Source organism: Myripristis murdjan, chromosome 15, assembly GCF_902150065.1.
Source record: "Myripristis murdjan chromosome 15, fMyrMur1.1, whole genome shotgun sequence".
Lineage (NCBI taxonomy): Eukaryota > Metazoa > Chordata > Actinopteri > Holocentriformes > Holocentridae > Myripristis > Myripristis murdjan.
This window is the reverse complement of record NC_043994.1, coordinates 22,776,739-22,801,521: the sequence shown is the minus strand read 5'-3', so window position 1 is coordinate 22,801,521 and position 24,783 is coordinate 22,776,739. Positions and strand designations below refer to the sequence as shown.

The following is a 24,783-nucleotide window of genomic DNA, read 5'->3' as shown; positions in this document are numbered from 1 at the left end:
GTTGTTCACTACTTGGTACTTGAGGACGGAATGTATCTTTCATCATATGCTGTGTCCGAAGCAGAGAACATGAGTGAATTAAACATCAACAATCCAGACCAAGTCATAGCAGCTATCAAAGTTCAAGTGATATTAATCTGAAATAGCAAGGCTGACCCAGTCTGTCCTGTATCTTTTGTTTTAGGAGCTCAGACTCTGATGGAGCATTTGAGACCCCTGAATCCACAACTCCTGTGAAAGCTGTTTCCCCAACAGAACTCCCCAAGCAGCAGGAACCATCCGAGGAACAAGGTATAGTAACATAATTATCTAAGCCCTCATATGATGCTTTAATAGTGAATACTATTCTAAGCTCACAGAAAAGGCAGAATTTCAAGGAAATGAGAGGGAGAAAGAAGGGCTTGTTGCACCATCTAGTGGAATTAAGTATTACTCCACATGTCTGAAAAAAGGTCTTTGTTTGCTGAGACAAGCATCCCCACTGCACACTACTGAGGCTCTGGGATATTTTTAACAGCCAACACACTCTCCACTTCTCATGTGGTCAGCCTTCATTTATTTCTGAACTGACTGCCCAACTGGGAGTCTCTTGCTTAATAATTCAGAGCATCGGTATAATTGAATGTGTCGAAAATCATCTATAAGCTTTTATGTGCGCACAGGCTTTATTAGACCCTCCTCCACTGTAACCTCATTCTCATTTTAACCTTTAGTGCTACTGCAGTTGCCATTTCAGGGTTAAATAAATAACACCTATGTGCATGTTGTTCCATATTTCTCCATCTTTTGCAGTAGCAGACACCGCAGTCAGTGATTCTGCCTCTGACCTGACTTCAGCTCAGGCACCCAGCCGTTCTCTCTCCATTGTTTTTGATGAGGACAAGCCCATTGCAGCCAGTGGCACATACAATATTGACCTTTTTGCTGCAGACTTGCCAAGTCGCACTCTGACCCGTTCTCTCAGTCTCCAGGGAGGAGAGCTAGACACTTCTGGTTCAGTAGACGAATCTATAGCCGAGGGCTTCCGTCCACATGCTGAGTCCTTCAGCATAGGCACTGAGAGTACCCCTGGATCTGTCCACAGGCCCAAGAAAGTACGTACTGGGTCTGTGAAGAAGAAGCCTCTCCTCAGACAGACTTCTAACCCTGAGAGTCCAAGGCCAGCCTCCTCAAGCAGTACTCCAGAGGTGAAGAAGAGGGCCAAACCTCGAACAGCCAGCCCTCTCCAGGCCCAGGACGAACCAGAGAGAGCCTCTGCCGCTCCCAGTCCTGGAGGAACCCTCCGCAGGGCCAGGAAGAGCCGTGTGGAGACTCCTCCTCCTCTCCCAGAGGAGACCAGTCACACCAGCCCAGAGGAGAGGCTTCCAACCCCTGTATTACCTTTGTGTCAGGAGGAGACTTCTCTCTCTGGGAGTCCACCAGTCAAAGAGGACTCCCCCATCCCCCCTAGTGCCTCCTACAAATGGGACCCAGACAACTTTGAGAATATCGACCCTTTTAAGACAGGAGGTAGTAAAATTGCTAACTCTCCCGTGTTGGGTCGTAAAGCTGTTGAGGGTGCCCCCATTCCTACCCCCCCAGAGAGTCCCCCTGTACCTGCTGTAGAGCCGCCTCACCACGATCCTCCAGCTGCTCATAAAGAGACAATTACCAACCCTGAGGAGCAGCCCATTGTCACTAAGCGCCAGCCAGTAAGGCTGGAGTTTGACTACTCTGAGGAGAATAGTGAGGCATCACACCAGGCCTCACCACCGCCCAAGAAACTGGGCAAGAAGCCCGGTGGCAAGATGCCTCTGAGGAAACCAAAGCTGGGGCTGAAGAAGGCCCCACCAGCACAGACAGAGCAGCTGGACAATGACCATCCAGCTGTCCCCAATGGCAACGAGGAGGACATGCCTATCCCAAATGTATCTTATAACTTTGACCCTGACAAGTGGGAAGATCCCAACTTCAACCCTTTCACTTCAAAGAAAGGAATTCCCAATTCCCCCAAACTGTCTAGGCCTTCCTATAACTTTGACCCAAATAACTTTGATGACGCCACAGACCCATTCAAACCCTCAAATAAGATGGCCAACTCCCCACCCAAAGCCTCTGCCTCCTTTGAGGTGCCAGCCAATGACAATGACATTGAAAATGACAATGACAACATTGCAGAGCTGGAAGACCACAATCAAAACAAACCTGCCAAGAAGAAGAAAACTCCCATCAAATCGTAAGTTCATCATAATGGAATCACCAAACATTTACGGGATGCTTCCCATTCACTTACAGTATGTTGTGTTGTGTTTGTGTGTAAGAATGTGTACACTGGTGGTGGTGAGTTTTCCTTGGTGGGTGTGTGTGTGTGTTTGTGGTCCACTTGTTTGTTATGCCAGTGTCTTCTGTCTGTCTCTCTGTCACCTGTGTCTGTGTATTCTCGTATGTCACAGGAAGTCCAAGGGTGTGTCCTCTCTATGTTGTCTGTTGTAAGTACAGGGACAACACAGCCTCTACCCCTTTTGACCCCTAATTCAATGTGGCTCATTTTTTCCAGCATGTTGCCCTGTCATAATTAGTCCTTCCCTCTTTGTATTAACAGAAACATCACTATCCCTCGTAACCAATATCAAAAAATCCCACTTAAATTTTATTAGTCCTGTCGATTTGGTTCAGTGTTTTCACGATACCTGTTTTTAGTACTGTCCAAGAGTGTACAATATAATCAGGTCAGTCTATTTTGGAACTACAGTATAATCAGGTCAGACTATTTTAGCAGTGCAACACTGGACAGATATGTGACAGCGTGGAGAAAAATTGTATATCAGGACCCAAGAAGGTTTCTGTGTTTTTGTTTTTCTTCCTCACATCTTATGTAACAGCAAGCTCAGATCTACAAGATACTGTATTTTGCATTTAGGCTGGACAATTAATTGAAATATTATTGGAATCGTAACATGGAGAAGTGCAATAACCAAACTGCAGGAGCTACAGTTTTTTTTGTTTGTTTTATTTTTGTTTATAATGATAAACTGTATGGCAAAACATTGTTGCAAATAAAGTATTATGGTGCCTCAGGCATGCCCTGGCCTACAAGTAGTACTCTCCAGATGTTAAAAAAAACAAACAAACAAAAAAAAAAACTTTTTTTTTTTTTTTTTGGTACAGACCCCAAGAAAAATCACTGTATTGCCAATTTCTTAGGTTTTTCGGTGAAAAATGAAATTATTGTGCAAAAATTATCATTCCAACTAAAACTGTGAACCACATCGCTGTTGCAATATCTCTAAAATTAATCGTAATGTGATTTTTTAAAAACCCTTTCATTCAGTGCTACTGTGACGACCAACAAAGTTTCTGTGAAAAAAAAGATAAGCAAAAGTTTGTGGTCAGGCTGTGGTGGAGTTAGTCTAGGGTGGAGATGATACCTTCATCATTGTCCTCCTCACTAACAAACTACATTTCCAAACGCATTGCCACCCAGGATCTCGGTTATTTGAGAATTTGTGTGGGGAAAAAAACATCAAATCATGACCTCATTCTGGGTCTAATCATAACTGACATTCATTTATGACAATTGTTGACCATGTAATCACTAAACTGACTCACCAAACCCTCTTCAAAAACCTCAGTTCAGTTCAGCTGCACATAGAGTACAGTAAGTTACACACTCGCAAATACAGCACTTTTGTTCTATGCAAATTGTTTTATGCAAAAGCATTGGTGCTATGTATAGAGGAATCTTGCCAATTTTTTTCATAATTTTGCATTTGTGACTCACATTTACATCAGAGATATGGTGTCGGATAGATGGTACTAGATTTTATAAAATAGTGCTTTTTGCTGTAGGCATGATTCTGGATTATTTGTAATCATTTTTTGTGTTTTCTTTCTGTCAGTAACACTTTCAGAGTGAAGAGGTCTCCAAAGAAATCGCCAATCTCTGACCCATCACAAGTGAGTACTCTTGTCTGTGTATGTCTCTGCCTCTTTCTCTCTCACTGACTCAGCTCTATCTGTTTTATCTCTTTGTATCTCTTCCTCTTCCCTCTTCCTTTGCTCTTCTCACCGCTCTCTCCCTCACGTTACAGGAACCCACACCTGTAGAGGAAGCCCCCTCTCTTCACCAACAGGATGACCATGCCACAGATGAGGAGAAGTTGGCCTCCTCCACCAATCAGAAGTGGGCAGCGCTGCATGACATGGATGCAGATTTGACCTCCAACTCGCAGGACTTCCCTCAACCATGTGACCTCACGTCCTTTGTCAATGAGAACAGTCTTCCTCATCAGACTCCAGGTGAGGAATAGCTGCTGGTTGTAGACAGAAAGGGTATAAAGGAAATTTAAGCTTAAAGGAAAATCAAAAGGTAGAGCGTTGGGTTGTATAGTTACCTGGGTGTGAAACGAATCCACATGGTGGTGAAATATCCTTATTAGTTTCTTCATGCCTCCCTGGACTGGTAATCCTGAATACTGTATTTGTGTGTCTCGAAAAGCATTTTATCATATAAATGAGCACCAATAAAGAAGATTATGCCAATATAAAAAATATGTCTTGGCACCCATTTTTGAAGCAATGTCTTGTTATTTTATTATTTGAATTGGAAAGCAGATCTGGCAGGTGGTGTCTGCAGGAAACCTCCATATAGTAACCTTGTACCAGGAAAATACGACCTGACAGTACTTGCATAAATAATTGTAATTGCACAATGGGGTTGTTTTTTTATATCGGCATAAGCCAATTTGTTCGCATTTGTTTATGTGCAAAAATTGTTATTTTGGAATCCCATTTGCCATGCTATGGAAGGGAATGGAGAGACACAAATAGAGTATTCTGGATTGCCAGACATGGAGGGAGGGGGGAACTAATAAGCATATTTCACCGCCATGTCAACTCCTATACAATCCAACTATACAACTCAACACTCTACCAAAGATCAGTTTTGCTTAATATTGGATGTCTGTCATTTTTTTGTATTCAGCAGTCAGTCTCTACTCTGTATTCATCGAGCAACACTATTGATTTTTGGTCTGGTCTACTTTCCCTCAGCCCTTCCCAGAGGCTGTGTATGGCTCAGGCCATCTGGGTCAGGGGTGGAAAAACAGACCGTCCTGCCTCAGTCCTGCCTCAGACCTGCTCTCAGCGTCTGATTGCACTAGCCCAGGCTGTCCTCTTTTTCTGATAGCACTTATATTGTCTTTCTCTCTCTCTCTCTCTCTCTCTCTCTCTCTCTCTCTCTCTCTCTCTCTCTCTTTCTCTCTCTCTTTCTCTCACTCTCAGCGCCAGACTATGAAATTGAGTACATGGAGAAGATTGGCTCTTCTTTGCCTGTGAGTATTTGATGTTATTCTGAGAGTTTGTGAAGCATGTACACAGTGCGCTGAATAATTCTGTTGCTTTGTACAGTCATAACTGTGTGTTTTCTTGCGTGTGATGTGATTTTTGGAAGACTGAAGACTGTTTCTGTTTTCTTTTCTGTGTGTCCTTTAGCTGCTGTCGGCGAAGAAGCCATCTCTGTACCTGAAGCTGGACTCTGTATCTGACAACTTGGCCAAAAATACCTGCATGCATGGATCTGAGCCCAGCTCTCCTTGCACAGGGTACAACACAAACATACTATGCACACTGAACAGCATTTTTGTGCATATTAGTGCTTACTTAAGTATATTTTACTTACAAAAATTCAGCCATTTGCTGGTTGCACTTGTTTGCTTAGTTTAAACGAGTATGACGTGCACTGCAGAATAGTACATATTTCACTTGCACCTGCAACATACGTCATTAACACCCCTATCCATCATATAGCTGTGATAGCTCTCTCTCTCTGTGTCCTTCTCTTGCCCACTCTCTTTCTCTCTCACTCTGTGTAGGAGTTTTGAGGAGATGGAGGCCCAGATAACAGCAGGCATGAAGACACCGGTGCTATGCTCTCGGCCCGGACCTGAGGGCTCTGCTGGAGACAAGGGCAAGAAGAGGGAGAGCGAGGCACTCAGCCGAACACAGAGCGCCGAGAGGGACGAGCAGGTGAGTTAAAGATTTCTGTCTGTTTTGAGGGGATGTCAGTATTCTTTACATAAGTATGTGCCGTCTTGTCCTCACATTAGTCATTATCATGTGTTGTGAAAAAAAGTACCGCTGTTTTATTTTGTAGTTTTCATACCATGTCATTTTTTTACCCACTAGGGGGAGACAGAGTGCCACATTCTGTAGGGTAGCCTCATTACGCCCAACATAAACGCCATCAATCACACTGACTTTCATTGAAGCCTCGTTGCTGGTAACAGCTGGCTAGCCAGTCACACCCAGTTCCCAGCTTGAGCTCGGTGACTCAGTTCCCAGCTTGAGCTCGGTGACTCAGCTCCCAACGCTCCCACTGACACGCCCAGCGCTTGCTTTGCCACGCTGACCCCTGCCCTCCTCTCCCGTCCTCTGCCTCCTACCCCTTGGTGCCCCTTTAGCCCCCTAGCCAGAGCCCAGTGGAGGCCCCTGCTCCGGCTCTGGCCATGCCCCTGTTAGACAGGCTGTCTGACTGTGGCGACCCCCTGCAGTACCTGGAGCCTGACCTGGCTGAGACCAACCCCACTGCCTTCGCCCACAAGCTACAGGTGTGTTGACAGACTGTACGAGCACATGACCCTTCCTGACAAACCTTAATGGCCTCTGCTGGCAGAGATGTGGCCCTGGTGTGAGAAAGTGTACTTGTGTGAATGTGTTTATTTCCCATTGTTATCCACCTTTTCCATTTCCTATTTTTCCTTTCCTCCACTTATTTGAGTTGCATTTTTGTTTAGTGTGTGAGTGTCTGTTGGTGTGTGCGATGTCGACAGAAAAGTAAGTGTGTGCACTCAACTCAAGTTTCTGTATGTCTTCCCCCTTGCTCTCTCATCCTTGGGCCGCCACCTGCCTCATCCCTCCCCCCTCCCTCCCTCCCTCCCTCCCTCCTTGTGTGTGCGGCCCAGGAGGAGCTGGTGCTTGCTGCCCTGAGGATAGAGGCTCTGCAGGTAGCCAAAAACATCTCTCAGTGCCCCTCCCTCTCCAATGTAACCCCACAGGTACTGCGCTGAGTCAGCCTGCACCTGCTGTATGTGTGTGTGAACGTATGTGTGTGTGTGTGTGTTTGTGTGCGAGGATGCATCTTGAGCGAATGGTACCGAGAGAGTGGGTGTGTGTCTATGCATGAGTGTGCGACTGTATGGTAGTGTGGGTGCATGAGTGTGTCTCAGCCTGCCTATCCGTCCCTTAATCACACCATTCTGAGTGTGACTGTGAACCCATGGCCTTATCAACATGGTGGCTGCACCACTACATCTACAGCCCTGCCACCTCTCCCCAGTCCCTACATATGACATCTCTAACATGGCTTAATGCCCTTACCCCTTCCCCTGACTAGCAGCAAGCCCTTTTGGATCAGCTCTCCTTTTGGACCACTGTTGCTGTGCCTTCTCAGTCCCTTGCCTTATATATGCATGTTAGGCAACATGCATGTTGCCCGTTCGGGAGAAGCTTACAGTAGCTAGATAAGCATGAATGTGACTGGGGATGTGTCATGCTTCATTTACAACAAGCAGCTCAGACATGCAATGGCGATCAAAACAATATGCTTGTTTGATGATGTGCCGTCATCACTCAAAGTCCCAGTCACATTCTTGTTTTGTGAATTGGTCCTTTACCCAAACTAACAGCACTAACAACTATCAAGATCAGGGCAGGCGACTGTAAATATTCAGGTTGGCTGGAGTTTCAGGTAGTCCTTGGGGATTTGTTGGTTGTATCACTCGCGTGGAATACTGAGAATGACGGCTGTCCTACTTGATGGTGTAAAAGCTTGGACCTTGATCAGTGGTGGGTCAGGTTTATCAGGTCAGAGGAGAAATTCATCCAAAAGACGGAGCCCGCACTTTCTGGTCCTCTTTTCTCTCATGGCTCATGATTTTGTCTTACGCGCTTCACAGTCCCGCCTCAAGAAGCCCACCGTTCGGCGATGGAAAATCAGCGGTTCACCCCTTATGAAAGTAAGAAGAGTAACATTATTCCCAGTTGCTACCCCTGCCCTAATCCAACTACAGCTTCTGTAGACTCCAGTGCTTTTATATTGAGTCCTGAGATCCATGTAGGTTGAGATGTTTTGTAAGATCTCACTGTTCTCACTTCATCCCTAAGGAACCTCACTCCCTTTGCTACTTCTCCCTACCCATACTGTAGCTTCACCTTGTCTTTGTGAGAAAATGTAACCCTCACTTGGCTTAAGCAGTTGTCTCCAGTACAGTGTCTTTATCTACCTGAGTGAGAATACTGTAGTTACTCTGTGGTGTCTGGCCATTTTTGTCTTGACAAAAGTTTGTCTTCAGTGGATTCACAGTATATCCACTGTGTCCCATTTTCTGTTCACTTTGTGATGATTTTTGTCTGAATCATCTGCATCTATGTTAAGGACTGACTTAACTTTTCTTGCTTTTGTTCAATGCAAAGCTTTGGAGGAAGATACCATAGTAAATTTCTTGTGATCTTTGTCCACAGGACGTCTGCTAACCGTGCTCAAACTATAACTTTTACAATGAGCTCCTTGTGACCTGATGCACAATCCAGCTTATATGCCATATGAACCAGTAGAACACACATTTAAAACACATCTATTCATCCATTGCACCCCATTTTGTTTTATTGTACTTAAATATCACTGCCAACTTATAGTAATGAGATTTGGGGGGATTTCATGCGGATTGTAATGTAAGCCTGAGGTTTAAGGTAAGGTTAATAATGAGTCTTACCACTGCAGGACAGGTTTGGAATGACTTGCTCTTCCTTTTCTTTTTAAACTGCTGGATTGGGACGGTAAGCCCAATCGGTTGCTGCCTGGAGGCCAAGGTCTTTGGTTACATAACCTGAACCATATCTCTCAAGGTTTATAGCACTTGGGTCAACACGTCCAGTGGAATGGAGCAAACGCTCTCGCACTTCCCTCTCTTTGCCGTGTATTAGAAGTCTCTAAGTCTCTTTGTCTCCCTGTGAGCCCCAACCATTTAATCATTTTTTTTTTTCCTGTAATCCTGTTCTCCTGGGGATGGTTAAATCCCTATCAGAGCAGAGGGGACCCAAATTGTTGCTCAAGCAAGGATTTTTTTTTTTTTTTTTTTTTTTTTTTTTTGTGAGTGTGTTTTTAGTGGACATTTGTGCTTTTGTTTGGCTTTCAGAGTCTGTCGATGTGTCTCACCACTACATCCAAAATCAATTTTTCTCTAATAATAAATCCTCTGAATTTTGTGGTTATTATACCCTGACTTTCATAAATGGATCATCAAATGTCATAGTGGGGTACAGACAATCAACTCTGTGGATGTAATTATGTTGTTTTGCAAGTGGTAAAGCCAGTTTATTATATTATGATGTGCCCTTTAACATCATTTAAGACTAACACTTACTGTATGTCCCTTGCCACCCAATGCCCACCACCCCTCTACTGTAGAAGATGCAGTTTCTGTTGTATCAACCACTCTCTTCCTTCCCCTTTGCTTTGCCTGGACCCAATCACATTCAAGCTACTGATGAGCAGGTGGTCATAACCTCCTGGCCATGGGCAGCATCAGCCAATCGCTTGGCCACTACTGTGGCATTGAAGACTATCATCCAATCATGTTCCAGCTGCCCCAAGTCTTCAGGAATCTCACCAGCCTGCCTCATTTACATACTGATTTTGCTGTGTGGTATATTTTGATACAGCTTGATGCTGCCTTGTGGTTTGGTTCAGGAATCTTGGTGAGAATGTGTGTGTGCCCACCCATCCAAGGGTGTGTTGTGTCCCATCTGTAGCTTGGCCTGATATGTAAATGGTATGTTTCCCTCTCCCCCGCGCCTCTTCTTTGATTCCTGGATGTAGCAGAGAGATGTGCCGTCTCCAGTAGAGAGTGCTGTGTCCAAGTCCTCCCTCTACACCAGGACGTCCACCGGCTACAGCGAGGGGGAGAGCCCCTACCTGCCCAGAGAGCTGGACCACTCCCTGGGGATAGCACGAGAGGAGGTACCCAACACAAGGACACTCAATTCAATTCTAGCTGTAGCATATGTGCTGCATAGTTGTAGCATCTTTGCACGTTTCAGTTCTGGATGCCGCAGATTTACCTAATTACGTTTTCCCTTCTCCTCAGATTGTGACAAAAGAGAAGGAGGTGCTGGAGTGGCAAAGGAAATACGAGGACAGCCGACAAGAAGTGGTGGAGATGAGGTAAGGCGTGCTGCACAGGGTCGTAATCACCACCACGTCACCGCTGCCAGGTCCCACCCATACACTGTGGATTTACAGCCTCTTGACACCTTCTTTAAATTGTGTTGTGTCCTGATGATGCTTAGTTTCCCACTTGCAGGCCCCACCCATCATTACTGACACCTGAGCTTGTCAATCGGTTTATCGCTCTCAAAAGGAAAACCGAAGCCAGTGACAACCAAGTAGTGGGGAGCCAGTTAAAGATGTCCATGAATTATTAGCATGCCAGGAGTGGTAACAGTGGACATTGGAGACACAGACCAAGACGATGTTTATTGTTTCTGGTGGTTTTATGGATGTGGCTGACATGTTGTACTGTAGCTATTTGATAAATCACATGTGCTCCATGAGGCATGTGTTAGGGGCTTTAACTTAACTTGCTGCCATTTGGCTTACACCACTAAAACCTCACTGCGGCTCACAACTGGGATTAAGTACCATCACATTTATGTCTAGAAATGATAAATCTATGTCCAGCAAAATGCTACTAATGGTGGTTCAGAGAGATGGAGATAGGCAGCTCTGAAACCTCTTCCCTCTGCTGTCTGTCAGCAGGTGTTCGGTGGGGGTCCAGCTGGCCACAGCTTGGTCTGTGTGGATAAGACACAGCTTACTTCATTAGACTGATTGGGTTTGGGATAAGGAGGGGCTAAAAAGCTAAGGGGGAGGCATGGCTAATCAATCCTCTTACCTCTTTGGCAACCTGCTTTTACCAAAACAAGGTTTCCTATTGGCTCCTGCTGCACGTTGGCTCGGACTGTTAGGGTAACTTCCAGCAACAAGAATCAGATGGCAACTGTAAAAAAAACAGTGTAGATGAGATGAAAGAATACAACTCTAAATATAGTTTTAGTTTCATTTTCAAGAACACAAACGTAACCTGTACAACTAGAAGCAAAGCAGCATCCAATTTGGAACAATTTTTGCAACTCGCAAAGCTGAAGCTACCTGAAGCCTGTAGCACTTTACTGCATGTTTGTTTATTGTTTGTTTTCATGGTTTGATTTACAAAAAAAAAAATAGCACACTAACGCAGTGCTGTTTCAGAGCCAAATCCCAGATGGACCATCCCACCAGCCCATGAGTACAGCATAAAATTGTCTTAGGGGGGACAATCCCAGATCTGGATCACCATGAAAATAATCAGCTGAGAGAATTTAATCAACTGATCTCTTGGCTAAGGACTATCCGCCCACCAAATTCCAGCCAAACCTATCTTTAACTTTTTGAGATATTTTTCAAACAAACAAAAGGGATAAAACATATTCTCCTTCCAACTTTGCTGGTGGAGTTAAAAATAAAATAAATCATATGAATCATGCAAAGCAGAATTGTTTTAGAGACTTCTCACATTTGAAATAGTGCAATATAAAACGCATTAAAATGTGTCCTACCGATATGATCTTATTTATCTCATCTATTGATGTAATTTTTCTTTATAGGAGAATCGTTGCTGAGTATGAGAAGACCATTGCTCAGATGATAGGTGAGTTCAAGGTTAAACACACATTCACAGAACAGAAAGCCAACATTGGTCATGGGCTACTGAGCCCAGTCTTTCTTCTCAATGCACATGAATTTCTTTTAAAAGCAAATGGTTTTATTTCTCACCCTCCACCACTATTTTTTGCCCCAGTCATTTATTTGCAAATTGAACAGAATACATGAGCTATTTATGTACCCTAATCCACTGGTGCTGATTCCAGAGAGTTAGCTATTTATTGAGCCTCTATCTTATGCTAGCTTTGCTGTTTTCTGTGCTTATTTTTCTGATTAATTGATATGAAAACATGATGCCAGTGGACAGAGAAATGCCCACTTGTGCTCACTTTTGTCCAGGCTTGCCGGACTCAGATAATTCCACTTTTAAGTCCATTCTGTTCATTCTCTGCATTATCTTTGCTTTCACTTACATCATCCTTGCCACCTTTGGACTTTTGTGAAGATTTGATTTTGCTGCTCTCTGCTCTCTTACTTTCATTCAAGCACTTTCACAAAAAGAGCAATCTGTCTCTGCTTGTGCTTAACACTCGGCTCTCTCACGCGTCCTGCCCTCCCAGCTTGACTTAACACAGTCCCTTCTTTTCTGTTTTGCTCCCATCTTTGCCCCTTACTATTTGATAACCCTGTCAGGCATGCCAGGTAAGTAACGTGGAATCTTCCTTCGGTTGTTTGTGTCTGCTCACATCTGTCCATCTGTCCATCAGAGGGAGGGGACTAGATGTGCTCACTTCATCCAGTGACATTTGTTTTGCCATTTTTTTTTTGTTTTTCATATGTCAAAGGCTTTTGGTTGTACTTTTTGAAACTGAGAAAAGGAAACCAGCTTTTGGTATTTTCTGTTTTGTTCAGATCCTGACATTTAATTCAATAAAACCTTCAGCCATCTCAAATTTAAACTACAAGAGTGCAGGCGGCAGGGGCAGATCTCCACCAGGCGTATCTCCCCCTCTCCAGTGCTCAGACTTTGGCAGTAAACCACCCCTTTTTGCCTGCTGGGAGAAGGGAAAATACGGAGGCACTGCCTGCATATCTCCCCTTTTCTGGTGCTTGTACAGCAAAAAAAAAAAAAAAAAAAACAGCTGAGGAGTTGTGGAGTAAAACAGGTTTTTCAAAAGTTTTGACTCACCGCAACCGCAACAGGTCCTTGATCATACAGTCATAGCTGTGAACAAAAAATATTAAGCTGATAGGCCCATTAGTATGTGAGATAAGCTGCAGACAGACACAGACACACACACACACACACACACACACACACACATACACACAAACAGTCACACACACGTGCACAACTGACCACATTATCCCCTCCAGGCTGCTGCCTGGCAAAGACGTAATAAAAAAAAAAAAAATTGGTTGTAACATTTGAGATCTTGGTACACATTCACTTATGTACTCTGGAGAGCCCCTAAAATCCTAAGTCATTCAGGTAGGATTAGCGAGTTAAGCTTGCTTATTATCTAAGCCTGTGGTAGGAAAGGAAAGGAATCGAGAGGAAAGGAAAACCGTGAAGGGGGTGACATTGGAAACTGCTGTCATTTTAATTCTGAAGCCGCTTAAGAAAAGCCAGCAACCACCTCTGCCTTAACTCTTCGCGGGTCTCTTTGAGTTTCCCATTGTTCCCAACTTTTGTTTGTCTGCATGCTCCACTAGGTTTATCCGTAAGTCTCATTAGTAAACGGTTAAAAATGCCATTCAGCTCTGTACTAATCAACTAATCCATTTTCTACAATGTCAAGTGCATGGATGTGTGTGTGAGTGTGTGTACATGTGTCCATGTGTAGGCGTAGATGCGCTTACTCTGTGTGGATCTTCTAGACTAGTGTCTTTATTATGTACAGTGATGGTCTGATCTACAGTGTATTTGTGTCATATCCATCAGAGGATGAGCAGAAAGAGAAGTCTCTGTCCCACCACACCATCCAGCAGCTGATAATAGAGAAGGACCAGGCCTTGGCAGACCTCAACTCAGTGGAAAAGTCTCTGGCAGATCTCTTCCGACGCTACGAGAAGATGAAAGATGTGCTGGAGGGCTTCCGCAAGGTGAAGAGCACATGCATGTACAGGACGCACTCACACACACACACAAACGCATGCAGACACTGACCGAAATTAGTCACTTCTAATGAGCACTCACAGCCTGACCAACTTTCACAGTCATCCAAAATTTACAGCTCATACGGCCGTACAATATGGTAAAAAAAAAAAAAAAAAAATGAAATTGAAATTGAAATTGAGATTATTTTGACAGATATTGCATTTGCAGTCTTATTCACTGTTCTAGTGGGAATGATAATATTTTCATCATAGTTTTCATTTTCACTAAAAAAAATATTAAAATGATAATAATGTGATTTTTATTGAGGTCTGTAGTAAACATACATACAGAATATAATTTGTATGCCAGGGCATCTCTAGCACCACAACGCTTCATTTAAATTTTGCCACACATTTTACCTTTTTCAAAGTATTGCAGCTCTTGCGATATGGGCATTGAACTTGGCCAGACTGCAGATTCAATATTATTTCAACTGAATGTTCAGTAATGAAACTGTTCTTGCTCCATTCAGAACGAGGAGGTGCTGAAGAAATGCGCTCAAGAGTATCTGTCCAGGGTCCGTAAGGAGGAGCAGCGCTATCAAGCCCTGAAGATTCATGCGGAGGAGAAACTAGACAAGTGAGTCCAGATAATTGTCTCACATTCATTCAGCCATGAAAGTATGGTTTTCCCCTAAGAAAATAACCACAGTACACTTGAGCTACGCAACGGCTGAATGCCGAGCTTACATTTGTTCAGACTTGGGCCATTATAATTATCTGTGTGCTGTAGATGTTGCATACTGTACTCCTACTTTGAAAATGATACAGCTACAAATAATATTGTTACTAGCGTGGCTTGTATCAACGTCACTGTTACAGCAAGACATTTAATGCAGTTCCTCTGATTGGAAATTTTGCTGGGGTGATTTGTTTTCTACTTGAATGCTGCAGGTCAGTGTTGCATTTGTAACTCAGTGCTCGTATTGTAGTGTAGCCTGTATGTTTAAATGCTTGAAACACACAAATAAAGGAGTGTGTGCTGAATGGGATTTCTGTTTTTGCCATGGTATCGAATCAGGTATCGTTAACCATGGATTTTCACTGCTATTGGTGTCAACCACTAAAATTCTGTTATTGTGAAATCCCCATGACGTGTGTTACCAGGGCCAACTCCGACATAGCCCAGGTGCGAGCCAAGGCAAAGCAGGAGCAGGCAGCCTACCAGGCCAGCCTGAGGAAGGAGCAGATGAAGGTGGACTCTCTGGAGCGCACCTTGGAGCAGAAGGTCAGTGAGTTTCCTCATTAGCACACCAGCCCTGACCTGCAAAAATACGAATTCCAGTCTGTAATCCAAGCTGCAGGGTGTCTCAAATGAAATCACACTGCATATGCTAAGCCAGCATCATTTGTTTCAGGCAGGTATTGATTGTAGGGGTTTATTTTCTACATCGTCTCTGGGCGCAGCAGGAAGGAGTATACGCTATTGAAAAACGTGGAAAGTAAATGTTAAGAGCTAGAGAGCGCATTTCAGAGTTCACAGTTACAATTTAAAGGAGCATTTCAACCTAATAATACCAAATAAAAAAAAAAGAGAGAAAAGACATTTCCCACTTAATCCTAATACAGTCCATCCGTAGACTTTCTGTGTGATTTGATGAGGTTTCCAATCTGCTACGATCTCCCCTGTGTCCTAGTACGCCAATACAATGGGGTTGGATGGGTATTGTTTTCTGGAGCACAAAGTCCAAAATTTACATGTAGAAAACTCAAGATCAGCTGTACAACACAAACAAACCGTACTCTATCTATCTGCCTCTCTGGGCAGTGGATAGATAGAGTTTGTTGGCATTCTCCAGCAGAAAATAGTTCCTAGAAAAACTTTTTGCTTTTTAAAAACTGTGGATTATATTGTTTATTCATGTCAACGAGATTTTGCTGCACATGTAAATTTTTTATAACTACCCAAGACATGCATATTGAGGTGCTGGGAGACAGGGGAGCTCATGGCAGACCGGAAACCTTGACAAATCACACAGAAACTTAGTTTTATATTTTGGGTGAACTGTTGCTTTAAAGATGAAAATGACAGTGGTTTACAAATGCATATATATAACGGCTCCTGATTTTTTTTCTTTCTACAGAACAAAGAGATTGAGGAGTTGACAAAGATCTGTGATGAGCTGATCGCCAAAATGGGGAAGAGTTAGCGGCAACGCCACATCCCGGCCAAATCTCACAGAGAAGGGAAGCGGCTGTCAGAGATTTACCTGGGACATGGAAAAGAGGAGAGGGAATATTTTACCACTCCTCACTGGACTGATGGACATCTAAGGCCAAAATGGTGTTGGAGTTATATTTCCTACTGACTTTGTGTATAACAGGATCCACAGGAGCGGCTTCCTCTTTATCACCCTGTACATTTTGATGTGTCAGTGTATTTTACTGTATCAGGGGTCTGGTCTCAAGTTTTAAAATATGTGCATACCATATCACTAATGGGCGTATGTGTGCATGTGTGTATGAGAGTGTGTGTTTTCGTGTGCTAGTATGAAAATGAAAGAAGCTGAGAGCGTTGATTGTGGGTTAAATCATCTACAATGATGTTGCCATGACAGCCACTGATGGAGAAGACTGTTTACCCACTACTGTTGTTGTCTCTTCTTATTACAAAAGAAAGATAGCCTTTGAAAAAGAGTAAAGATCAGTTAATAAAATGTTGAATTACACCACTAAGAGAATACAAACAATAACAATAGCTTATTGCATGTGAGAGAGGAAAGATAAACTTGTAATGTTTATGTTTGTATATAGGAAATTCAAATTATAAAAAAAAGACTCATGCATTTTTGATACAGCTGCTCTGTCATTCAAAACCTGCTTTCTTCATGTAACCTTGTAGATACTTGTCATACTTGTCATAGCTTTCTTGATGAAATCGTGGGATTTTATTTTTTGATTTTATTTTGATATAAAGGAATCTAATTGTTACTGTAATCAGTCGTGACCAGGGGTAATTTAATTTTGGATGGATTTGTCCTAGTCCTGCAATGGTTGTTGTGTCACTCCGAGGAGCATCTCTGACTTCTCTGCACAGCTACTGTACAGCATCTGCTTACAAAGTGCAATAAAAGATGGCAATACAGCATACTGGTGTCACTCTGTCTTTTTTAAACACATAAATGCAATTAGGAGCTCCCATTTGATACAACGTACACCAAAATCAAACCTTGTCTTTGGTGTTTCGCACCTTGCAAGACAGGGTACCAAGAATTTCTCCAGGCCAGCATTACGAATTTAGTTGACCTGACCCAAGATTATTTCTCAATGTGCTGCTCTCTGTCAGTCTGAGACGCACATGAGCACACGTGATCGCGACAACGTGGCCAATCCTGGTTCAGCAGGGATGAGGAGGGTCTATGGATGACACACGAGGAAAGGGTGGATCAGGTCAGGACAGGGGCAAGCTAGGGCGGGGCCAAGGTGTGGAAGGGGGTGTGGCTGAAGAATGGAAGTCTGCAAGGTGTGTGACACAGGATGAATCCCACTGTATTACCCTCTCAGTCTGGTCAAGGAAACGACTATTGGATCTCAAGACGGAGCTGCAGGGCCCAGTAGAGGAGCTGGTAATCTCCTTGCCGGTACAGGCGGGGGGATATTAGCTCATTTCATCACTCAGATTAAGCTCAGGGGGCTTTAGGAGCAAACAACCTGCTTTTTGTTGTACCATCAGGACGACCAAGGACCACCAGCGACATGAGAGCTGTCCAGTGCTTTTCGCTGCTCCTGTTCACTATCGTCCTCCTAGCAACACATAGTAAGGACTTTTAATTTTCTTTTACTCTATTAACGTCTGTCCTGCCTTTCTCCATCTTAACCTTCCCTCTGTGCCTCTGTTTTGCCCTCTGTCTGTAACCCTCAGCCCTTCTTGGTTTCCCCTGTGAGAGTTCCTTCAAATTTACCTTCTTATCTGCTTTGTCCATGTTGCCCATGACTGTCTGGTCTCTTCATCCTTTGTATCTCAGCTTTTGTCTTCTTCAGAACTTAAGATTTGATCGTCATGACAAGCAGGAACCTGTTGATTAGGGCGACTGGTGCTAAAAGGCCCCAACTTTCAGTGATGCTTAACAAAACAGCCCGGATCAAAAAATTACATGCATATTGACTCACTTTGGCCAGGAATTTGACATTAAAACCCCGATCTCTAACACTGATATACAGTAAGTTGATTAATATACAACAAGCTGTTAATATCTCCAGTAATTCCCTTGAGTTTTGCTTCCCTTTAATCTGCCATCCTCTTCTGTAACTAGCATGCAATCCGAGCAGTTAATCTCCTAATAGGCCTGGAGGCTAATTCTTCCAGCATGCATGGAGAGCGGCTGTGCTGTCATGATGGATTGGGGTCAACCAGAGACAGCAGGGGGCATTTATATGCCTATATCACACAGACAAATGTTATAATTCAAGAAAAACAGATCAACTACTCATAATTACATGTGAAACTCTGGCTTGCTGCTGCATCTTTTGTTGTTTTACAGTTGAAATTGTGCTAGCGCTGTAACAGGCCAGTTCCAAAGGCTGAAATTTTAGTGCTTTCCTGTGCTGTCACAAAAAATTGATTTGGCTGGTTTGATCTGAAAATTTCACTTGTCTGAACCTGTGTGGAGAAACAGCGTTTCAACTCTCTGAGCGCTGAACACTTTTGTGCCCTCCAGTCATCCCTAACTGACTGATCAGAGAAAGGTGTCCCGGGTTAAAAGAGGTTAGTTTTGTTGGCCAAAACAAGAAATGCGGTGTTGTGGAGACCGTTTGTTGCTTTCAATGGTTCCTGTGAGTCAGGCTCTGTTTGATCCTCTTAGCAAAGAGCATGAAAGGCTGTTTCTGAAGAGAGCCATTTCAGATTTTTAGAGACAGATGGAGGATTTCAAAAGGAAGTGTAAAAGAGATGTTTCAAAAGGTCACAAGTGATTCTCTGCTCTTCTCTCTGGAAAGATTTAGAAAGACATTTTAGTGCCTTAGTCATGCTGCGGGTGGGGGTGGGCTTGTGTAGCCGCAGTCTGGAGAGCTGTGGTTTTTGAGGGAGGATGGGAGGTTGCTAGTTCCATTCCTTGGAGGACCTGGGAAGATATGGGAAGAGGAAGTAGGTGATTGTTGCTTTCAGCTCCCTCGACGATTACTGTAAGTGTGTCTTGCAGCAATGTTACTTTCCCCACTCCAACACCCATCACCAGATGTGAATGTACCCTACCTGTGCATGTACCCAACCCATGTACCTCTGGTAAATAAAGATTATACAACTAAACAATCTAGAGCTGTGATCTGTGCTTTTACTGTTTGACATTACCTGACAGTGGCTCTGAATTTATATCGAATGGAGTTGATGCTATTATGTAATGCAGTCACAATAACCCCATGTGTTTCTTGCCTTAATGTCCCCAGACAGCTGCAGCTCTGCTTGCCTTAAAGGACAGTTTCAGCATGATTTGAGTATTTGCTCGTTTTAAAAAATATATATATGCATGCTTTTAAAGGTAATCTTGAAAATGTTTACATTGATATGCCATTTTTAAATTCAAAAAGGGATATTTCTTAATGAGGTTTGCCATACCTCCTGCACGTCTTCATTCCCATTCGGTTCACAGATGATAACCCCAAAGATTTCAAATTTGGTTGGTAAAGGTAATCATCGTGACTGTGTTGTGAAAGTGCCTCATAATGGTAATATCAGATTATAATAGTTCACCTTTCAAAAGCAGTCTTGGTCACTGTTTCATATTAATGTGCATATTTGGGAACACATCTAGGACCTTCTTTGATTTCCACAAGGGAATGCAGGAAATGAGCAAAAACTCCAATCATGCTGTAATTCTCATTTTGAAAAGAGAGGGTAAAACGATCAAACGACTGCACTCACTGCACAGTCAGCTCATTAATTCCTACCAGTAAGAACGGCACTGAGTCCGCCTGCCTATTAGTAGGTTTGATAATGTTTGTCTTTGGTGGAGGACTGCCATCAGTGTTTACCCCTTCTTCCTCTGTGTTGCATCAACAGGGATTTTGCCACATTTCATAAACTTGGAATTACAAGGTCTTATCAAAACTGAGTGAGCCACATATTCATGATCTTTATTGTTACTTCATGCTCAGGCGGTATTGTTTGGTCTGTCAAATCTTTGAAGCTCAAAATCTCAAACATCTCCCAGATTCAGTATTATACAATATTCTTCACATTGTGTGATGTGGACAGGTGATGTGATTGTTTTGATTACAGTGTAGTGTATGCTTAAGCATGTACTGTATCATTACTGTGTGTTTTTCTTTGCTTTTCAGGTGAGGCTCTACAATGTTACACCTGTATGGGCTCCAATAATGATGACTGCAACCGGCAAGGCTCCAAATCCTGTCCCAGCTACTCGGACGCCTGCGCTGTAGTGATTGGCCATGACAGTGAGTCCAACCAGCTCGCTTGACCTTTGCTTTTCTAACTGAGGATCCAGAGTATAAACATCCACAGAGAGAGCACAGAAAGCCTAGATGTAGATAATGCAGTGTAGAAAAACAATAAAACAATAGAGTAATGCATAAGTCAGCATGAATGGGTGGATGTGGTTGTGGATGTGTGGATGTGTGTGTGTGTGTAAATGGGAGACAGGCTGCTGTCTGGAAACACTTCTCAGCCAGCAGGTGGTCTGGGGCTTTTTAGGGAATGAACAGCTTTGCTTCCGCTGCTTAGTCAATATCCTTAATTAAAACACCACGTGTTCTTGCCACAAAGACAATTCCCCCTCACAAAATTATGATAAGTTAATTCACTTAGATTTTCATTTAAAGCTGCTCAAGGCAATATAAAACATTTATCTAAAAAATATCAGCCTAAATCACAAAGTGAGGCTGCCACAGAGGAGAGTGTCCCATTTCCCTTAATTGAGACCCCGCAGATTTACCCTACTTCTCAAAGTGATGTTCTGGTGTCAGCAGGGAAACCTTCTCAACCCACAGGAAGTGACAAATCAAAACTTAAGAGAGGAAAACAAACTTGCTCCTCAAATAGGGGTGAGCACCATCCAGTTGGGCCCATCGATGTTTGATCTTTTGCCTCTTTGGCATATGTTTTCAGTTTAAGCATCACAAAACAGCAGGGTTGATAAGCATGAGCATGTTGTGTGCAGGTTACTGACATCACATCACATGACTTCTGGATATTGAAGTTGAGTTTGCGAAAATGTCCAAACTCTTATTTCTTGAATACAAAGAGAAAATGGGCTCCAAAGCTCAGACATAGAAAAAACCTTGAAGGTACTTGCAATAAAAGAAAATACTGATGGTGGCTTTTTTCATTTTCTTTTTCTGAATCTTTATTTATTTATTTAGTTATTTTGCAGTTTTTGTCTCAGCACAATTATGGAATAAATCTTTTTTTTTTTTTTTTTTTTTTTTGTCCTTATGGTCATCAGTCGGCCTCTTTATAGTGCGGAAGTTCTTTCAAGGTTTCTACCATTTTTGGGTATGAAGGTACAAATTTTTCAAACAGCTATATTTGAAAAAGCCAGCATGCCAAGATGCCAAAGCATGTGTATTCCAATTTTTCTTAAGGGAATGAAAACCTGACAGACTATGATGGATACTAAACAAGTGTAGCTGACATGTATTTACGGTCTCTCTCTCAGGCGGGGTGATGAAATCGTGCTCCTACAGGTCTTTCTGCAGCCAGGCCAACAGCCAGGGGTACAGGGCACCGGGCGTCAGAGTTCACTGCTGCTACAGTGACGACTGCAACGTGTCGGGCTTCGCCTCCAAGCTGCCGGGACTCAACAGTCTACTGCTGCTTCTGCCACTATTGTTCCACATCTTTTTCTAAGTAGACAGAAGGCTGTCCATCAGCTATGCCAACTACTGCACTGGTATCCATCTGCAACAGAAATGCCAACAACTGCTGTATACCCTTATCTACACAACAGATGCCAACTAGTACACCTGTACCCATTTACCCCAACATGCACATGCTCTTTTACCTACTTCCCAAACTCCTGCCCTCTGAGCTACTGTGCATACCTATTGTAGCCTCGTATCTCTCTAAGAGGCACGAAGAAGACCTTGAGCAGTTTGTTGTGACTGCGTGGATAGTGCATACTATGTTGGACTGCTGCCATTAAGAGGCACTCAGATAGATGCGTCTTTCAGTAGATTTCAGTAAGCCAATAACTGGTGGAGCCAAGAAGATCATGCCGAAAGTACCGAAACAACAGGCAGGGGTAATTTACAGTATCATGGATGGCGTTTGGCGTTTGTTGTCCACGTTAAAGAGGAAATAATTGGATCTCAGGTTCCTTGTTTGATGTTGATGTGTCACCCATGCAATTAAATGATTGTGTGAGGACAAAAGTAGAACTATGTACCTGCTTGCTTCAGTCATTGATACCTATATCTGCAGCAGCCCTTCCTCATAACGTACCTGCCTACCTACCTGCCTGTCTGTTTACCACACTAATGTAAATAAGAACCATTCCATCACTGTTAATTCTTGGTCCCATTCAGATTTTTTTTTTTTTTTTTAATCCTTTTAACAATTAAGATACACAGTCATCAGTTGAATATAATGCCGAAATGTGCAATTGTACACTAATGTACCCTATATCTTGGATCTCAAATAGCCACGCCCTCCTCAGGTTTTTTTCATTGACTAGGGGCCATATCCCCGATTACAGCTGATGCTACCGTGGCTAAATGTGGTACAGAGAAATCCATTAACTTGTGCATACTTAACGATTAGCTTTTTACCTGCAAGTCACACACTGACTGTACTTACAGTCTGACTGAGATATTTTGGAACACTAGTGAGACAACTGTGCTCACGTGTTGCAAATCCACATAAGCCTTTTACATGTCTGTGGCCAGGTGCATTACACTGATGAGGCTTATCCACTCAACTTGAAGCCATTTAAAGAATTACTGTGCATTTTTTTTTTTCCAAGGGAGGATGGACTATAGGAGGGAGGCTATATATAAAGATAGAAAGATTGTAGAAGCTCTGCACCTTGACTATAGAGTGTGTCCAGTGGGCGACATATACTTTACATGATATTGTGTCATTTCCCTCTGCGGTAATTGGCTTGTTACTTGTGCTCGAACATACTGTACTTCCATAGTCCATAATGTGTTTCTGTCTCATGTAATATAATGTACATGACATGCAACCCCTTCAGCTGCTGGATGTCCATGCACAACATTTTTAGTATTAAATGAGGACATTCATTTGAAAGTGTGTAGGTGAAGTGTTGTTATCAGCCCTAGCAGGTTTGAGTCTCAGCTGCACACTCATATTGTTTCCTGCATTCTTTTACATGCTCCTTTATGTACACTTGTCATTGTGCAAATTAAATCTAATCATTAATAAACTGGACATTATTCCCATCATTGGTCTATTGCATGTTCTATATTGTATGGAACTGTATGTCACTATTGCATGCAGCGATGGAGGTAATACTGAGTGTATGCATTGACAGATAAAAGACCAGAGGTTAGAAGTGTTTGCTTTCAGTTTGTTTTAAATACAACCAATATAGCAGTCTTTTTTAAACTATGTCTTTATGTGTGTGTAATCATTTCATGAGGAAGTACCATCCATGTGTTTCTGTCTGCTTCACTGAAATTTTAAAAGCAATTTTCTTTCAGGAAATGAACACTTAACTCATGGAAAAACATGTATCTGACACAAACGCATGCTGCTCATAAAACACTATATTAATTGCGTCTTATTCCTACAGCATCCTCACATTTTTCTGTGGTACATGGGGCTGGGTTTCTAGTAATCTTTTGGTATTTTATGGTATTTTCCCGAGTTATCATCACTTCACCTCACTTTATATTCCTACAGGGACTTATAGTTTTGCTGTGACATTTGTGTAGTATCCTAAGATTTAGAATAGAATGACTTTTGCACTTTATCTTGAGAGCGCAAATTATGTGATCTGACTTATACCTGCTCTCTCTGGAGAGCTGGAGGAGTGGATACAAAAGACTATATAATCTCTAAGTCTATAGTGCAGGCCAAAAAAGCTGTGTTAAATATAAAATGATGATATATATATATATATATATATATATATATACATTGAAATTTCCGGGCTAGAATGTATTACCTCTTAAACTCTGCCAGTCCCATCAGTGGGTTTGTCATTACAAATGCACACTGTGTGCCTGAGCTTTCTTTAAACCCACAAGGCTTTATTTTAAATTCTAGTGGAGAGATCCCAAGGTTTCCAAAGATATCAAATGTGTCCCACTGAATTACAAGGAAATGCGTGCAAAATGACGCACAAGACATCTAGATATTTTTGTTTTCATCTGATGTAAAGGTGCAGCCACTAAAAAAACGATGTAGCTTCAATAAAGCGTTGCCAGCAGATACAGAATATATACGTGCCATTGTTGTACAATCAATCATAAGATTATTGACAGTTTAGACAGCCTCTATCTTGATAATTAGTCTCTCTGAGCAATGTGTCCAGCACCTTTGGGAATGTGTGGTTTGTGCATCGGTGTGTTTGTCTGTGTGACTGGTTCTGTGTTGAGCTGATATAAGTGGGACACACTGTATTCTGTTTGTGTTGGTACATGTGAATGTATCTTTGCCCTAATCAGGATGAGTTCATACTCCAGTTACTGGAAATCCAACAGTGAAAGCAGGGATATGATATACTATGATATGATATGTGATATGATATATTGGCATCATGTTTGAGCATCATACTCCTGGCTTCTGTTTATTTGCAATGGTGATATTCACAACCTTCTGCTTATTAATGCATGCAGATTTATTTGTTAACTGGGTATGACTGTGCAGGAAAAGATAAATCCAAAACTATGAACTCAGCAGGAAATGAACGACTATCTACGACACCGTATATGTGGATCTCATCAGTATCAGCAGCTTCTTTCTGAAAATGCAAACAGAGTGGTGTTTCTCACATCAGAGGAGCTTCTCAAACCCATAAGATGAT

General features: G+C 42.7%; 2 protein-coding genes across 2 annotated transcripts in view; both read left to right on the top strand.

The window, feature by feature from the left end:
• Window positions 1-16,928, top strand: part of tacc2 (transforming, acidic coiled-coil containing protein 2) — a 60,697-nt gene extending 43,769 nt beyond the window's left edge. The window contains exons 5-21 of the mRNA XM_030070400.1: window positions 185-291; window positions 793-2,215; window positions 3,879-3,936; window positions 4,071-4,278; window positions 5,263-5,312; window positions 5,473-5,582; window positions 5,853-6,006; window positions 6,441-6,587; window positions 6,942-7,034; window positions 9,857-9,997; window positions 10,125-10,201; window positions 11,683-11,726; window positions 12,374-12,382; window positions 13,626-13,786; window positions 14,314-14,420; window positions 14,948-15,068; window positions 15,925-16,928. Coding sequence (XP_029926260.1) covers window positions 185-291; window positions 793-2,215; window positions 3,879-3,936; window positions 4,071-4,278; window positions 5,263-5,312; window positions 5,473-5,582; window positions 5,853-6,006; window positions 6,441-6,587; window positions 6,942-7,034; window positions 9,857-9,997; window positions 10,125-10,201; window positions 11,683-11,726; window positions 12,374-12,382; window positions 13,626-13,786; window positions 14,314-14,420; window positions 14,948-15,068; window positions 15,925-15,990 — 3,076 coding nt within the window. The 3' untranslated portion in view covers window positions 15,991-16,928. The remainder of the gene's footprint in view (window positions 1-184; window positions 292-792; window positions 2,216-3,878; window positions 3,937-4,070; window positions 4,279-5,262; window positions 5,313-5,472; window positions 5,583-5,852; window positions 6,007-6,440; window positions 6,588-6,941; window positions 7,035-9,856; window positions 9,998-10,124; window positions 10,202-11,682; window positions 11,727-12,373; window positions 12,383-13,625; window positions 13,787-14,313; window positions 14,421-14,947; window positions 15,069-15,924) is intronic.
• A 608-nt stretch (window positions 16,929-17,536) lies between these two features.
• On the top strand, window positions 17,537-21,702 carry ly6pge (lymphocyte antigen 6 family member pge). The gene is made up of 3 exons (XM_030071352.1): window positions 17,537-17,597; window positions 20,114-20,230; window positions 21,451-21,702. Exons 1-3 carry the CDS (start codon window positions 17,537-17,539, stop codon window positions 21,639-21,641), a joined length of 369 nt encoding a protein of 122 aa, XP_029927212.1. The 3' UTR covers window positions 21,642-21,702.
• The last annotated feature ends 3,081 nt before the right edge of the window (window positions 21,703-24,783 follow it).